This window comes from Oncorhynchus mykiss, chromosome 8 (genome assembly GCF_057628025.1).
Source record: "Oncorhynchus mykiss isolate SJ-2025 chromosome 8, ASM5762802v1, whole genome shotgun sequence".
Lineage (NCBI taxonomy): Eukaryota > Metazoa > Chordata > Actinopteri > Salmoniformes > Salmonidae > Oncorhynchus > Oncorhynchus mykiss.
Window position 1 is genome coordinate 12,041,662 of NC_143029.1, and position 18,499 is coordinate 12,060,160.

Here is an 18,499-nt window from a genome sequence, read left to right on the forward strand (position 1 = left end):
AGAGGCATTCATATTGAACTCTAACACAGCAGAGCCATTCATATTGAACTCTAACACAGCATAGGCAACAAAAAATGGGATAAGTAGGCTAAATCAACAGTTATAAATATGTAAATTAAAATGTCATAAATATAAAACTACAGTTGAAGTCGGAAGTTTACATACACTTAGGTAGGAGTCATTAAAAGTCATTTTTCAACCACTCCACAAATTTCTTGTCAACAAACTATAGTTTTGGCAAGTCGGTTAAGACATCTACTTTGTGCATGACACAAGTAATTTTTCCAACAATTGTTTACAGACAGATTATTTCACTTGTAATTCATTATCACAATTCCAGTGGGTCAGAAGTTTACATACACTAAGTTGACTGTGCCTTTAAACAGCTGGGAAAATTCCAGAAATAATGTCATGGCTTTAGAAGCTTAAGATAAGCTAATTTACATAATTTGAGTCAATTGGAGGTGTACCTAAGGATATATTTCAATGCCTACCTTCAAACTCAGTGCCTCTTTGCTTGACATCATGGGAAAATCAAAAGAAATCAGCCAAGACCTCAGCAAAAAATTGTAGACCTCCACAAGTCTGGTTCATCCTTGGGAGCAATTTCCAAACACCTGAAGGTACCACGTTCATCGGTACAAACAATCGTACGCAAGTATAAACACCATGGGACCACGCAGCCGCCATACCGCTAAGGAAGGAGACGCGTTCTGTCTCCTAGAGATGAACGCACTTTGGTGCGAAAAGTGCAAATCAATCCCAGAACAACAGCAGAGGACCTTGTGAAGATGCTGGAGGAAACAGGTAAAAATGTATCTATATCCACAGTATAACGAGTCCTATATCGATAAAAAAAAATAAAAAAAACCAGACTACGGTTTGCAACTGCACATGGGGACAAAGATTGTAGTTTTTGGAGAAATGTCCTCTGGTCTGATGAATTAAAAATAGAACTGTTTGGCCATAATGACCATCGTTATGTTTGGAGGAGAAAGGGGAGGCTTGCAAGCAGACGAACACCACCCCAACCTTGAAACACAAGGGTGGCAGCATCATGTTGTGGGCGTGCTTTGCTGCAAGAAGGATCGGTGCACTTCACAAAATAGATGGCATCATGAGGAAAGAAAAATTATGTAGATATATTGAAGCTACATCTCAAGACACCAGTCAGGAAGTTAAAGCTTGGTAGCAAATGGGTTTTCCGAATGGAAAATGACCCCAAGCATACTTCTAAAGTTGTCGTAAAATTGCTTAAGGACAACAAAGTCAAGGTATTGGAGTGGCCATCACAAAGCCCTGATGTCAATCACATAGAAAATTTGTGGGCAGAACTGAAAAAGCACGTGTGAGTAAGGAGGCCTAAAAACCTGACTCAGTTACACCAGCTCTGTCAGGAGGAATTTGAAAAAATTAATTTAACTTATTGTGGGAAGCTTGTGGAAGGCTAGCCGAAACATTTGACCCAAGTTAAACAATTCAAAGGCAATGCTACCGAATACTAATTCAGTGTATGTAAACTTCTGACCCACTGGGAATGTGATGAAAGAAATCAAAGCTGAAATAAATAATTCTCTACTATTATTCTGACATTTCACATTCTTAAAATAAAGTGGTGAATTAACTGACCTAAGACAGGGAATTCTTACTAGGTTTAAATGTCAGGAATTATGAAAAACTGAGTTTAAATGTATTTTTGCTAAGGTGTATGACTTCAACTGTATGTATTCAGACCCTTTGCTATGAGACCCGAAATTGAGCTCAGGTCCATGCTGTTTCCATTGATCATCCTTGAGATGTTTCTACAACTTGATTGGAGTCCACCTGTGGTAAATTCAATTGATTGGACATGATTAGGAAAGGCACACACCTGTCTTTATAAGGGCCCATAGCTGACCGTTTTAACGCTTTTGACTTGAGGTTATTGTTTGTAGAGGTGCCAGGTAGGTTGTGCCTACCAGAGAAAATATTGCTTTCTCCTTTTGGTTTGTGAGGGAATGAATCCCTTCTGGTCCGTCAAGTCTACACCAATACAAAGGACTCAGCCGTGAAGTGGTAGGTTACACAAGCTCACAGACCGGGACCGCCAAGTCTTGAAGTGCGTAGTGCGTACAATTCATCTGTCCTCGGTTGTAACACTCACTACCAAGTTCCAAACTGCCTCTGGAAGCAACGTCAGCACAATAACTGTTTGTTGGGAGCTTCATGAAATGGGTTTCCATGGCCGAGCAGCCGAACACAAGGCTAAGATCACCATGCACAATGCCAAGTGTCGGCTGAAGTGGTGTAAAGCTCACTGCCATTGGACTCTGGAGCAGTGGAAACACGTTCTCTGCAGTGATGAATCACGCTGAACCATCTGGCAGTCCGACAGACAAACCTGGGTTTGGCAGATTCCAGGTAAATGCATTGTATCAACTGTAAAGTTTGGTGGAGGAGGAAAAATGATCTAGGGCTGTTTTCATGGTTCGGGATAGGCCCCTTAGTTACAGTAAAGGGAACTCTTAATGCTACAGCATTACATTCCTGACGATTCTGTGCTTCCAACTTTGTGTCAATAGTTTGGGGAAGGCCCTTTCCTCTTTCAGCATAAAAATTCCCCCATGCACAAAGTGAGGTCCATACAGAAATGGTTTGTCAAGATCGGTGCGGAAGAACTGACCTGCACAGACCTCAACCCCATCGAACACCTTTGGGATGAATTGGAATGCAGACTGCGAGCCAGGCCTAATCATCCAACATCAATGCCATACCTCACTAATGCTCTTGTGGCTGAATGGAAGCAAGTCCCCGCGGCAATGTTCCAACATCTAGTGGAAAGCCTTCCCAGAAGAGTGGACGCTTTTATAGCAACAAAGGGGGTACCAACTCCATATTGATTTTTGAATGAGATGTTCGACGAGCTGATGTCCACATACTTTTGACCATGTAGTGTATTTTATGGAAATAGTCTAAAGGAAAATGAGAACTCACTAATTAACTAATTGGTTGTTGCCTTAAAATGATTAACAAAGGTTTGAAATAGCAACAGGGCCCGCGCGCGGTTGAAGCGAGTCGCTGTCCATGGTGCTGAACTGAGCGTTCCTACTTGTAGCTCGCTGTATCTAGCAATTCAAGCCGCACAATATGCATCTTGGCATAGCGACAATGACGCTTCGGTCTGACGCTGCAGGGACGAAATCCCAGCGACCACGCTGCTTAGCCCTGAGCAAGAGATCTCAGGAGATGGGCATGAATCCCATGCGCTGCCCGCAGCCACAACATCCCTGTCAGACAGCGTGCAAGAAGGGAAATCGGTAAGCGCGCGAGGACATGCAGGAGAAGGCTGTAGCGGGCAGGTGCGAGTAGCAGTAACACAACCACATCACTTTGCCATAGTGGCGGCTCGTGCGGACGCGGGCTGACTTTTAAACAGAAGCCTCCGGGGACATTATGTTTGTCAGAGTGTGTTGTCAACATTAGATGACATCCGCTTTGAGGAACGGCCCATCGTGATCACTCGAAGACGGTCTCGCGACTATTCAAACAATGACTGACAAGACATTGGCTGTTTAGGCTTATGCTATACCTTACTAAAATATACTAGGCAACCTTCTCAATCAATAACTGGTAATTTGAATGGGTCAAAAACTACCGCCCCTTGCAGCCCTATTGATTGGCCTTGTAAGTGATTGATTGAACCCCGACTCTCTTACATTTACCGAGGAAGACATGTTGGGGTGTCAGCCGTTTAAAAGGTCATAGAGGTACCGAAATCCCCTGTGTGTTCTAGGCCTATACAGCTAGTTGGGAGATAGTGTATGTGTAGGAGTACATATTAATAGACTCCCTTAAAACCACGAATGCTGGGAATTTTAAAACGAGCTCATGTCATAGGCCTACACATCCTACAAAATAGCCGTTACTGAAAGTAAAGCAACACTTATTTTTAAGGGACCCCCAGAGGAAAAATGAATCGGGAGCTTTTTGTAGCCTAGTTACTGTGTTAATTTATCCTATAGTTTAATTGATGTAACCAATAGAAGGAGTAGGCTACCTCTCTCTAAATGAAACCGTTCGCTGTCGAGAGACTGACACCATATCCAACAACACTTCTGGTCATATATACCGGCTAACGTGTGTTTTGTTTGTAGCACTACGCCTCAAGCTGTTGCATATAGATGTGGACTATTTGTATTAAATAGGTTCACATATGACACAGCAAACTAAGGGAACCCAACCATTCACCTTATATTATTATTACACCAACACTCACGCTCGCCGGTTCTCAGTGAAATTGGCCTTAATACACGCCATCCAGTGATTATGTTGTTTGTTTGACCACGAGGGTCGTGCAATAGGCCAATATTCTGGGTAAAAGTCTGTGATTTAAATGTCAATTCGAATCTGTCATGTGTTTCATTTTGCTTAGAATGAATATTTTGGGTCCGAATTGCCATGTTTGTGAAGAAAGGGGCAACAGGGTGCCACTGCCAAAGGGTCAACACAACGTATCCATGAAGCACAAACAGGGCCAGTCTCTGAACCATTAAAGGCTACAACAATGAGACGTGAACGGATCATTTCTCCTTTCTTCTCCACTACAAACAACAAGTATCTTACCATATCTTAAAACGTGCGGCATCCCGCGAGAGTATCCCAGAAACAGCATCAGAAGCGGGAGCAGCAGTCTGAGGTTGAACCTGAAAACGAGACTAGTTATCAGCGGGGAGGTAATCTTCATGTTGTTTGTAAAATGCACAGTGGTGATCCCCCGTACGCTTTTGATTCGCCCGGAATTCGGTCTACGGTCTTTCGGCAGGGTGATGGCAGCCCACGCGCAGGATCACGGCATGGTCACTCGCGCTTCCCCTAAATCCATTAGCAGTCCCGGCATGATTCCCTACTTCACTGCGCCAAGAAACGATCCTCCAGTTCAAGAGACGGCGGGACATCCATGACGGGCGTTACAAACCGGTGGGGGCCCATACATGGGCCGGTGCCTAGCGGAGGTGAGACACGGGCAGCCGGATACCCACACGTGAAGAGCGTTGGTAGGGGAGCAGCGGAGAGCGCCAAGCAGAGCTGAATCGCAATAGCAGCCTATGAGGCACTTTATGTTGCCTACTCTCACATTATACTGCACTGCTGCACAGCCTCTGACGTCGAGCCAAGGTTAGTGTGAGCGCGCGCGCCAGAGAAATATCCTACAGAAGAGGGGGAATGGAAGGGTGAGAGGCAAAGAGCGAGAGAGAGAGAGAGAGAGAGAGAGAGAGAGAGAGAGAGAGAGAGAGACAGAGAGAATGTGTCACAGGTTCCGCCGTCAACAGTGTTCCACATATCCTTATCTGCATCCCAAATTAACTGCTCTTTTACAACGTTATGAGTTCCTCGGTTAATACCATCCACCCACCCGTTTTGATTATGTAACGCTTGTGCGCGTTTTTACATCGTTCTGCGCAAGTAGCCTATCCACACAGAGCAAGACTGTTCTCTCAGGGTCATAACCACTGTCGCTATGTAATGGAACGCCAGACTATAGCGTCTCATCGTCTGTGAACTATGATTTAGGCGTAATGGTGTGACTGTGGAAGACGTTCCTGGTGGATTGTACTGCTCCACAACAGCTTACCCATTCATCCAAAGGATGATGTGAAACATAAATTGGGCCACCATTCACCATTCTATATCATTTTCTTCTTTGCTATATATTGTCTTCTGTTATTGAAAGTGATGGTATTCAATAATAAACACGATGGTCTGAAAACGGTCTGAAAACACAAGCATCGATGTTTGCAGAAAAGTGCAGTTGAATAGCTTAGAAACACGCTGGTCATTTATTTCAGCACCAATCACTACCCCTCTGCGAATTTCAGCACCATGGACAGCGACGCTGTGACCCAGGCTGCATTCTCTGTAACAAGCTTAAGGCAGTAAATTGGTGCTCTACGGAAAACAAGCTCCTCATTAGGCTAAATCAACCAGAATGTTGTAATGTGTGTTCCCTTCACGTTTTCAGACATTTGGTTGTAGGCCTATGTTGGACAAGCCATGCGGGTACACCATGAACTGAGTAAGAGATGCTAGTCTTTGAATTGGCTTTAAATTGTCCGTTTAGAACACATTCAGAGACGTGGCAATATGATGATTGTTCGCTGTTAGTGTAACTACATCCTTTCAAGGAATGAGTGCCAATTTTCTGAACATTGGGCTTTATGTCATATGAACAATGCACTCTAAGATCAAAACATAATTTCCATCTAGGCTTCAGAATCAGATCAATAAAACTGCTTCCAATTTTGTATAACCTTATGAGATAGGCCACGAAGACTTACAGCATATTAAACTATTGTTGGCTTACTTTTGCCATTGCTGACATTTGATGAAAGTACAAAAAAACGAATAGGCCTTTTAACCAAATGCAGCTTACTTATTTCTTTCCTTGTACACATGTGAGAGGGAAAGACTTGAGTCAATGGTGAGAATTGAAATTGGCAGAGAGGAGCGAACCCATAACACCAGCTATCGACAGTATCCGCCCTGGAGGCACGAATATTTAACCTATGCAAATTACTTCACTTTAGACTTAAAAGCCTTCCAAGATCTGATCGCACCGCGTGTATGCCTATCAACCGCCTCACAACCGCCACTGGAAAGCCAAAGACTCACGAACTAACTGCATAAAGAGATATGTGTCACCATGACAACCGATTAAAATCTGTGTAGATTTAGGAAAGCAATAATTGCTTAGAGTTAGTTAAAATATCACGTTTATATGTGAGTACCCCAACTGCATCGGCATGGAATGCAGGTGCAAAGGTTATAGATGTTTACAGTGCGTGCAAACGTTATCAGAGCCCGAGCCCCAAGTGTGCAATTCAGCCAGGGCTGATGATGAACCGCGGTAGGTAACCTACAGCAAAAAGGCCCCGCAATGAGTGGGTAGAGTGGCGATGAGAAGGGATTTAATCTTCTGCACCGAATGCACGGAGATATGAAAGAACTCTTTGATCTTTGCCCAACTCCTCCACCATAGCCCCAACCCACTGGATGAACAGTGTCATTGTATGTGGTCTCAAGTTTGAAGAAGTGAATGACTGGTGTGTGTGCGTGCGTGTGCGTGCGTGCGCGCGCGCGTGTGTTTGTGTGTGTGTGTGTGTGTGTGTGTGTGTGTGTGAGAGAGAGAGAGAGAGAGAGAGAGAGAGAGAGAGAGAGAGAGAGAGAGAGAGAGAGAGAGAGAAACTGCACTGTGCTTGTGTGTGTGTTTCCTAGAAACAGCAGCCGCAGTACAAAGAGTGTTTGAGTTAATTAGATGCAAATCTGCTTACATCAACCAAGGCACTTTTCCCTAACCCTTGATCATTGGGAGAGTCAATAGGTCTCTATTCAAACGTGTTCTGAATAGCCTATGTAAACACCAATATTGCCTGCAAAAAAGTACAAAGACACATGATCGATCGTTATCTAAGCACTTACAAACAACCAAAATAAAACCAAAACTTGGATAAAATGGGTAGTAGTGTGAACGTTCATACGACACTGGGTTGGGAATTTGGTTGCGTGTCTACACAGACGCACACTCTCTGACTGCGAGGTGAGAATATCAAACACACCGAAGCACTCGCCATCCCACCATCTGTGCCATTACCATAATTATGGAGAAAAGCAGGGTTTCACTAAGCCTCACACCCAGCATGAAATGAATGCTTATTGAGCTTAGGGGAGAAGACATCGACTGATAGAGAGAAAATGCTGCTGAAACCGCTACTGGTAATTCACCACTGGTGAAACATCGCCCTCTGTCTTGTAATATAAGTACCTCAGGTAGGTGGTCATAAAGCCAGATTGGGATCTGTAGATGAATGTCTGCAACAGTGCATCTATCCAGCTAGTGTAGGATTGATGGTGCTGTTGATGTTGGGGGATAGGATGGTGGAGATGGAGCAGATTTATATGGAGGGAAGCAGCAGAGGGTCCTTGGGTTTTCTATTTCTAATTGTTATGGGTCCAACACAAATCCATGGTACGTTCTCAAGTTGCCAGAGCTATCGGAAATACGAGATTACGACTTTGAAGTTTCACCTGAATGACAATTCAAGTCGTAATTACAAGCGGGAAACCCAGAGAAAAAAATGACATACTCGAGTTGTTACGTTTCACCGCTGACCGTTCACCTTTTCAACAACAAATCAGTTTCTGACACATGCAAATTTGTCAACGTGGATAATGTAGCTAGTTGGATTATATGGTTAATGTTAAGCAAGCTTGTTAAATTTATTACTAGCAATGTGAGCTAGCTCGTCTAGCTAGCAGAAATGTTATTGGTTAAAGAATTGTTCCGACATCAAAAGCACTTGAACACCAAATCATATCAGTCGTACGACTTCCTGATTGGGAAGTTTCCCCCTTCCAACGACCACATGAATGCAGCACCAGTGTGTCTTTTCGGGGTTTGTAGTTCCTGCTTTAGGGCCTACATGAAACCAGTGTGTGTTTTAGGTTCTTTGTAGTACATATTACTAAATCCAGGCTTGGCTGTGTGACAACATAGAGTACTGGTCAAAAGATTGAACACACCTACTCATTCAGGGTTTTTCTTTATTTTGACTATTTTCTACATTGTAGAATAATAGTGAAGACATCAAACTATGAAATAACACATATGGAATAATGTAGTAACCAAAAAGTGTTAAACAAATCAAAATATATTTTATATTTGAGATTCTTCAAAGTTGCCACCCTTTGCCTTGATGACAGCTTTGCACACTCTTGGCATTCTCTCATCCAGCTTCATGAGTCACCTGGAATGCCTTTCAATGAACAGGTGTGCCTTGATAAAAGCGATTTTGTATAATTTCTTTCCTTCTTAATGCATTTGAGACAATCAGATGTGCTGTGACAAGGTAGGGGTAGTACACAGAAGATAGCCCTATCTGGTAAAAGACTAAGTCCATATTATGGCAAGACAGCTCAAATAAGCAAAGAGAAACAACAGTTCATCATTACTTTAAGACATGAAGGTCAGTCAATGCGGAACATTTCAAGAGTTTTGAAAGTTTCTTCAAGTGCAGTTGCAAAAACCATTAAGCGCTATGATGACACTGGCACTTATGAGGACCGTTACAGGAAAAGAAGACCCAGAGATACCTCTGCTGCAGAGGAAAAGTTCATTATAGTTAACTGCACCTCAGATTGCACCCAAAATAAATTCTTCAGAGTTCAAGTAACAGACACATCTCAACATCAACTGTTCAAAGGATATGGTGTTAATCAGCCGTTCAGGGTCGAATTGCTGCAAATAAACCACTACTAAAGGACACCAATAATAACAAGAAACATGAGCAATGGACATTAGACCGGTGAAAAACTGTCCTTTGGTCTGATGAGTCCAAATGTGAGATTTTTGGTTCCAACCGCCGTGTCTTTGTGAGACGCAGAGTAGGTGAACAGATGATCTCTGCATGTGTGGTTCCCACCGTGAAGCATGGAGGAGGAGGTGTGACGGTGTGGGGGTGCTTTGCTGGTGACACTGTCAGTAATTTATTTAGAATTCAAGGCACACTTCACCAGCATGGCTACCACAGCAATACACCATTCCATCTTGATTGTGCAGTATGCATACAGTTGAAGTCAGAATTGACATACACAGAATTGACATACATCGACATATGTCGATATAGGACTCGTTTTACTGTGGATATAGATACGTTTGTACCTGTTTCCTCCAGCATCTTCACAAGGTCCTTTGCTTTTGTTCTGGGATTGATTTGCACTTTTCGCACCAAAGTACGTTCATCTCTAGGAGACAGAACGCGTCTTCTTCCTGAGCGGTATGACGGCTGCGTTGTCCCATGGTGTTTATACTTGCATACGATTGTTTGTACAGATGAACGTGGTACCTTCTGGCGTTTGGAAATTGCTCGCAAGGATGACCCAGACTTGTGGAGGTTTTTTTTCTGAGGTCTTGGCTGATTTCTTTTGATTTTCCCATGATGTCAAGAAAAGAGGCACTGAGTTTGAAGGTAGGCCTTGAAATACATCCACAGGTTCACCTCCAATTGACTCAAATTATGTCAATTAGCCTATCAGAAGCTTCTAAAGCCATGACATAATTTTCTGTAATTTTGCAAGGTGTTTAAAGGCACAGTCAACTTAGTGAATGTAAACTTCTGACCCCCTTGAATTGTGATACAGTGAATTATAAGTGAAATAATCTGTCTGTAAACCAATTGTTGGAAAAATGACTTGTGTCATGCACAAAGTAGATGTCCTCACCGACTTGCCAAAGCTATAGTCATTTAACAAGAAATTTGTGGAGTGGTTGAAAAACCAGTTTTAACAACTACAACCTAAGTGTATGTAAACTTCCGACTTCAACTGTATATACTTAACAAAAATATGAAGGCAACATGCAACCTTTTTAACGATTTTACTGAATTTACAGGTCATATAAGGAAAGCAGTCAATTGAAATATATTCCTTTGGCCCTAATCAATGTATTTCACATGACTGGTCAGGGGGGCAGCCATGGGTGGGCCTGGGAAGGCATATTCCCATCTACTTGGGAGCCAGGTCCAGCCAATTACAGTGAGTTTTTCCCCACAAAGGGCTTTATTACAGACAGAAATACTCCTCAGTTTCATCAGCTGTCTGGGTGGCTGGTCTTAGACGGTACCTTATTTGAAGAAGCTAGATGTGGAGTTCCTGGGCTGGTGTGGTTATACGTGGTCTGCTGTTGTGAGGACGGTTGGACATACTGACAAATTCTCTAAAACAACGTTGGAGGCTGCTTATAGAAGATAAATTAACATTAAATTATCTGGCAAATGCTCTGGTGGACATTCCTGCAGTCAGCTTATTTTGTTGTGTTTGTGTGTCTGTGTGTGTGTGTGTGTGTGTGTGTGTGCACACGTATGTAAGGGAAACCGTCTCTCTCTCTCCCTGCCCTATTTCTCTCTCTCTCCCCCTTCTCTCTCTCAATCCCCCTCTCTCTCTCAATCCCCCTCTCTCTCACCCCCTTTTCTCTCTCTCTCCCCCTTCTCACTCTCTCTCTCTCTCTCTCTCTCTCTCTCACACGCTCCCTGAAAACATGAGATATTTGTGGCATTGTGTTGTGTGACAAAAAGGCACATTTTAAAGTGGTATTTTATTGTCCCCAGCACAAGGTGCACCTGTGTAATGATAATGCTGTGAAATCTGCTTCTGTCAGGTGGATTAATTATCTTGGCAAAGGAGAAATGCTAATTAACAGGGATGTAAACAAATTTGAGAGAAATAAGCTTTTTGTGCATATGGAACATTTCTGGGATCTTTTATTTCAGCTCATGAAACACTTTACATGTTGTGTTAATATTTTTTTCAGTATGTTTTAGGAGAGGAGTTCAATGAGGTCTGTTTGTACCAATCCACTTGTCAATACTGCTATATTGAAGAGTGGCTCTATTGTGAGTGGGCCAATTATGAATGTGGGTTTAAAACAGTTTCCATAATGCATTTTGGAGGGCTTTTAGCCTACCGTAGGCAAAGGGAAGATCACATACATGAACATCTCTCTCTCTCTAACTCTCTCTCACTCGCTCTCTCGCGCTCTCTCTCTGCGATGACAGAGGCAAGGAAACCATGGAAACGGGTGCCTGATGCATTGTGAATGGTGAAAAGACACTGAAAGAGAACATGCTCATACACGTTAGCCACACAATATGTTAGAAGAGCCCTTGTAGAGGTATTGCTACAGTGTTGTGTTTAATACACATGGCAGCAATTGTAATGCTAAAGTGGGACATTCAACAGGTTTTTCAAATGCTTAGGGTTATATATTCCCATAATTTAGCAGATACATGGCCTACCATATCATATTTTCTGCCTTCACATCAATTATTATTTTTTACTTAAATTAGGCAAGTCAGTTAAGAAGCCCTCCTGTTCTCCACTCATTACCTGTATTAACTGCACCCGTTTTAACTCGTTACCTGTATAAAAGACACCTGTCCACACACTCAATCAAACAGACTACAACCTCTCCACAATGGTCAAGACCAGAGAGCTGTGTAAGGACATCAGGGATAAAATTGTAGACCTGCACAAGGCTGGGATGAGCCACAGGACAATAGGCAAGCAGCTTGGTGAGAAGGCAACAACTGTTGGTGCAATTATTAGAAAATGGAAGAAGTTCAAGATGACGGTCAATCACCCTCGGTCTGGGGCTCCATGCAAGATCTCACCTCGTGGGGCATCAATGATCATGAGGAGGGTGAGGGATCAACCCAGAACTACACGACAGGACCTGCTCAATGACCTGAAGAGAGCTGGGACCACAGTCTCAAAGAAAACCATTAGTAACACATTACGCCGTCATGGATTAAAATCCTGCAGCGCACGCAAGATCCCCCTGCTCAAGCCAGCACATGTCCAGGCCCGTCTGAAGTTTGCCAATGACCATCTGGATGATCCAGAGGAGGAATGGGAGAAGGTCATGTGGTCTGATGAGACAAAAATAGAGCTTTTTGGTCTAAACTCCACTCGCCGTGTTTGGAGGAAGAAGAAGGATGAGTACAACCCCAAGACCTCATCCCAACCGTGAAGCATGGAGGCAGAAACATCATTCTTTGGGGGTGCTTTTCTGCAAAGGGGACAGGACGACTGCACCGTATTGAGGGGAGGATGGATGGGGCCATGTATCGCGAGATCTTGGCCAACAACCTCCTTCCCTCAGTAAGAGCATTGAAGATGGGTCATGGCTGGGTCTTCCATCATGACAACGACCCGAAAACACACAGCCAGGGAAACTAAGGAGTGGCTCCGTAAGAAGCATCTCAAGGTCCTGGAGTGGCCTAGCCAGTCTCCAGACCTGAACCCAATAGAAAATCTTTGGAGAGAGCTGAAAGTCCTTATTGCCCAGCGACAGCCCCGAAACCTGAAGGATCTGTATGGAGGAGTGGGCCAAAATCCCTGCTGGAGTGTGTGCAAACTTGGTCAAGAACTACAGGAAACGTATGATCTCTGTAATTGCAAACAAAGGTTTCTGTACCAAATATTAATTTCTGCTTTTCTGATGAATCAAATACTTATGTCATGCAATAAAATGCAAATTAATTACGTAAAAATCATACAATGTGATTTTCTGGATTTTACAATAAAAATTACAGACCTCTACATGCTTTGTAAGTAGGAAAACCTGCAAATCGGCAGTGTATCAAATACTTGTTCTCCCCACTGTATATTAATTGTCAATTCTAGATACTCCCCCCCCCCCCCCCCCCCCCGGACAAGCTCCCTGGGGGGAGTGAGCCTCTAGGTCAGATACTATGAAAGACAAGTTTCAACATCAGAGGGGACATACAATGGTTCCAGACACTGCCGTACTCCTCCCATCAATGGGAAAAGGAGGGAGTGACTGGTGTACAGACCTTGTGGAGCCCTTCACATGGTTTAACAGATACCCTCACATATGAAGACAATCCTGACCTCTCCCCTCTCTGGGCCCCACGTGACTTTTCCCACATAAGCATATTTATGAAAGTAGATAAAACATCTTATTTATCAATGTTACCTAACTAATTCTGATTCAGCTACAACATATGTCCACCTGTCTCTAGTGTTGCTGTTGTTTAAAAAGACTATAGATATGTCTACCTGTCTCTAGTGTTGCTGTTGTTTAAAAAGACTATAGATATGTCTACCTGTCTCTAGTGTTGCTGTTGTTTAAAAAGACTATAGATATGTCTACCTGTCTCTAGTGTTGCTGTTGTTTAAAAAGACTATAGATATGTCTACCTGTCTCTAGTGTTGCTGTTGTTTAAAAAGACTATAGATATGTCTACCTGTCTCTAGTGTTGCTGTTGTTTAAAAAGACTATAGATATGTCTACCTGTCTCTAGTGTTGCTGTTGTTTAAAAAGACTATAGATATGTCTACCTGTCCTTTCACTAACTGAAGCAGATTAATTTCTTCTCCCGATGATATCATTCAAAAACTTCTAAATGACTTTCCCATTCCAGATCCTACTGATATCACGTTAGGGTTGTTCCACCTCATAAAGCACAAGAAAGAGGATTTCAACACCAACCATCTAATCTCAACCATGAGATTAGCATTCCTGCAACATTGATTTGTTGAAATATAATTTGATCTCTGAGACCATTTTAATTAATAGGTTTCATATAATATCCAATAATGATAGTACCTAACATCCGATATGGATCAAACTTTTTTCTAACAATGAGTAAGACATTCAAAGAAGTGGTCAAAAGCTACCCACGGACCCCAAGCCAATTCCACCCCAACAAGGAGCATATAGAATCACTTCTCTATGTTTGAGAAGTAGTATGGAGCTGCAGCTTGGCATATTGTTTCTTTGTTCACCCTCTCTCCCTCTCCCTTTCTCCCTCTTTCTACTTTCCCTCTCACCCTCTCTCCCTCTCCCTCTCCCTCTCTCCCCTTTCCCTCTCACCCTCTCTCCCTCTCACCCTCTCTCCCTCTCTCCCTTTCTCCCTCTCTCCCTCTCCCTTTCTCCCTCTCTCCCATTTTCCCTCTCACCCTCTCCCTCTCACCCTCTCTCCCTCTCTCCCTTTCTCCCTCTCTCCCATTTTCCCTCTCACGCTCTCTCCCTCTCCCTTTCACCCTCTCACCCACTCCCTTTCTTACTCTCACCCTCTCACCCTTTCTCCCTCCCACCCTCTCACCCAGTCTCCCTCTCACCCAGTCTCCCTCACCCTCTCCCTCTCACCCTCTCCCTCTCACCCTCTCACCTTTTCTCCCTCTCCCTCTCCCTCTCTCCCTCTCACCCAGTCTTCCTCTCACCCTTTATTCTGTGTATGGTGTATGTGTCGAGCAGTAACGTCCAAGACCATTTCCTCCTCAGGAACAATGTAGACTTTACACACCATCTTAGCCTACACCAAATCAATTTGACTATGATTGACATAATGTGGTAATCCTTTATTTTACAGCTCAGTAAGTACTAGTTTGTTGTTTACAGGTGGGTCTTATCCTTAATGCTGATTGGTTAAAACCTCATTCCAGCCGGGGGTCTATTCCACGAGTTACCACCGGCTCAATCTGTGACGTTAAAATGCATATTTACTCTGTTCCATCTGACTGCGCAATCCACTGTCTCATCAGCCCAGTCAAGCAATTTATAAACTTGATCTGCACTATAAAAATAAACAGATTAAGTAATGTTTTTAACCACATGGCTCTAACAGCAATGGCCCATACTGTATGTCTGAGGTGGCTCTGTAAATTAGCTAGTCCACCGAGAGAAAGTCAGGCATTCTGCAGAGGCGATATTTAGTCAGCTGAGACAGTAATTAGGACCTCTGCACCCTGTCACTTTGAGTTAGCGCTGTCGGATGCTAGCTGATACCCTGAGCCCTCCCTCCCTGTCTCTCCCTCCCTGTCTCTCCCTCCCTGTCTCTCTCTCCCTGTCTTTCCCTCCCTGTCTCTCCCTCCCTGTCTCTATCTCCCTGTCTCTCCTTCCCTGTCTCTCCCTCCCTGTCTCTCACTGTCTCTCCCTCCCTGTCTCTCCCTCCCTGTCTCTCTCTCCCAGCCTCTCCCTCCCTGTCTCTCCCTCCCTGTCTCTATCTCCCTGTCTCTCTCTCCCTGTCTCTCCCTCCCTGTCTCTCCCCCCCTGTCTCTATCTCCCTCCCTGTCTCTCCCTCCCTGTCTCTCCCTCCCTGTCTCTATCTCCCTGTCTCTCCTTCCCTGTCTCTCCCTCCCTGTCTCTCCCTCCCTGTCTCTCCCTCCCTCCCTGTCTCTCCCTCCCTCCCTGTCTCTCCCTCCCTGGCTCTCCCCGTCTCATCCTCCCTGTCTCTCCCTCCCTGTCTCTCCCTGTCTCTCCCTCCCTGTCTCTCCCTCCCTGTCTCTCCCTCCCTGTCTCTATCTCCCTGTCTCTCCTTCCCTGTCTCTCCCTCCCTGTCTCTCCATCCCTGTCTCTCCCTCCCTGTCTCTCCCTCCCTGTCTCTCCATCCCTCCATGTCTCTCCCTCCCTGTCTCTCCCTCCCTGGCTCTCCCCGTCTCATCCTCCCTGTCTCTCCCTCCCTGTTTCTCCCTCCCTGTCTCTCCCTCCCTGTCTCTCCCTCCCTGTCTCTCTCTCCCTGTCTCTCTCTCCCTGTCTCTCTCTCCCTGTCTCTCTCTCCCTGTCTCTCCCTCCCTGTCTCTCCCTCCCTGTCTCTCCCTCCCTGAGCCCTCCCTCCATGTCTCTCCCTCCCTGACTCTATCTCCCTGTCTCTCCCTCCCTGTCTCTCTCTCCCTGTCTCTCCCTCACTGTCCCTATCTCCCTGTCTCTCCCTCACTGTCTCCCCCTCCCTGTCTCTCCCTCCCTGTCTCTCTCTCCCTCCCTGTCTCTCTCTCCCTGTCTTTCCCTCCCTGTCTCTCCTTGTCTCTCCCTCCCTGTCTCTCCCTCCATGTCTCTCCCTCCCTGTCTCTATCTCCCTGTCTCTCCCTCCCTGTCTCTATCTCCCTGTCTCTCCCTCCCTGTCTCTCCCTCCCTGTCTCTATCTCCCTGTCTCTCCTTCCTGTCTCTCCCTCCCTGTCTCTCCCTCCCTGTCTCTCTCTCCCTCCCTGTCTCTCCCTCCCTGTCTCTCCCTCCCTGTCTCTCCCCGTCTCTCCCTCCCTGTCTCTCCCTCCCTGTCTCTCCCCGTCTCTCCCTCCCTGTCTCTCCCTCACTGTCTCTCTCTCTCCCTGTCTCTCTCTCCCTGTCTCTCTCTCCCTGTCTCTCCCTCCCTCTCTCTCCCTCCCTGTCTCTCCCTCCCTGTCTCTCCCTCCCTAAGCCCTCCCTCCATGTCTCTCCCTCCCTGTCTCTCTCTCGCTGTCTCTCCCTCCCTGTCTCTCCCTCCCTGTCTCTCCCTGTCTCTCCCTCACTGTCTCTCTCTCCCTGTCTCTCTCTCCCTGTCTCTCCCTCCCTGTCTCTCCCTGTCTCTCCCTCCCTGTCTCTCCCTCCATGTCTCTCCCTCCCTGTCTCTATCTCCCTGTCTCTCTCTCCCTGTCTCTACCTCCCTGTATCTATCTCCCTGTCTCTCCCTCCCTGTCTATCTCTCCCTGTCTCTCCCTCCCTGTCTCTATCTCCCTGTCTCTCCTTCCCTGTCTCTCCCTCCCTGTCTCTCCCTGTCTCTCCCTCCCTGTCTCTCCCTCCCTGTCTCTCTCTCCCAGCCTCTCCCTACCTGTCTCTCCCTCCCTGTCTCTATCTCCCTGTCTCTCTCTCCCTGTCTCTCCCTCCCTGTCTCTCCCCCCCTGTCTCTATCTCCCTCCCTGTCTCTCCCTCCCTGTCTCTCCCCGTCTCACCCTCCCTGTCTCTATCTCCCTGTCTCTCCCTCCCTGTCTCTCCCTCCCTGTCTCTCCCTCCCCGTCTCTCTCTCCCTCCCTGTCTCTCCCTCCCTGTCTCTCCCCGTCTTTCCCTCACTGTCTCTCCCTCCCTGTCTCTCCCTCCCTGTCGCTCCCCGTCTCTCTCTCTCTGTCTTTCCCTCCCTGTCTCTCCCTCCCTGTCTCTCTCTCTCGCTGTCTCTCCCTCCATGTCTCTCCCTCCCTGTCTCTCCCTCCCTGTCTCTCTCTCCCTGTCTCTCCCTCCCTCTCTCTCCCTCCCTGTCTCTCTCTCCCAGCCTCTCCCTACCTGTCTCTCCCTCCCTGTCTCTATCTCCCTGTCTCTCTCTCCCTGTCTCTCCCTCCCTGTCTCTCCCCCCCTGTCTCTATCTCCCTCCCTGTCTCTCCCTCCCTGTCTCTCCCCGTCTCACCCTCCCTGTCTCTATCTCCCTGTCTCTCCCTCCCTGTCTCTCCCTCCCTGTCTCTCCCTCCCCGTCTCTCTCTCCCTCCCTGTCTCTCCCTCCCTGTCTCTCCCCGTCTTTCCCTCACTGTCTCTCCCTCCCTGTCTCTCCCTCCCTGTCGCTCCCCGTCTCTCTCTCTCTGTCTTTCCCTCCCTGTCTCTCCCTCCCTGTCTCTCCCTCCATGTCTCTCCCTCCCTGTCTCTCCCTCCCTGTCTCTCCCTGTCTCTCCCTCCCTGTCTCTCCCTCCCTGTCTCTCCCTCCCTGTCTCTCCCCGTCTTTCCCTCACTGTCTCTCCCTCCCTGTCTCTCCCTCCCTGTCGCTCCCCGTCTCTCTCTCTCTGTCTTTCCCTCCCTGTCTCTCCCTCCCTGTCTCTCTCTCTCGCTGTCTCTCCCTCCATGTCTCTCCCTCCCTGTCTCTCCCTCCCTGTCTCTCCCTGTCTCTCCCTCACTGTCTCTCCCTCCCTGTCTCTCCCTCCCTGTCGCTCCCCGTCTCTCTCTCTCTGTCTTTCCCTCCCTGTCTCTCCCTCCCTGTCGCTCTCTCTCGCTGTCTCTCCCTCCATGTCTCTCCCTCCCTGTCTCTCCCTCCCTGTCTCTCGCTGTCTCTCCCTCCATGTCTCTCCCTCCCTGTCTCTCCCTCCCTGTCTCTCCCTGTCTCTCCCTCCCTGTCTCTCCCTCCCTGTCTCTCCCTCCCTGTCTCTCCCTCCCTGTCTCTCCCTCCCTGTCTCTCCCTCCCTGTCTCTCCCTGTCTCTCCCTCAGAGTCTGCA

The 18,499-nt window shown here is 46.4% G+C and overlaps 1 protein-coding gene across 1 annotated transcript in view; it reads right to left on the bottom strand.

Annotated features, from left to right (window-relative positions):
- LOC110529367 (glutamate receptor ionotropic, kainate 2) overlaps window positions 1–5,355 on the bottom strand; it is a 176,921-nt gene extending 171,566 nt beyond the window's left edge. The window contains exon 1 of the mRNA XM_021611507.3: window positions 4,603–5,355. Within this exon, the coding sequence (XP_021467182.1) occupies window positions 4,603–4,723 (121 nt within the window). The 5' untranslated portion in view covers window positions 4,724–5,355. The remainder of the gene's footprint in view (window positions 1–4,602) is intronic.
- Between the last annotated feature and the right edge of the window lie 13,144 nt (window positions 5,356–18,499).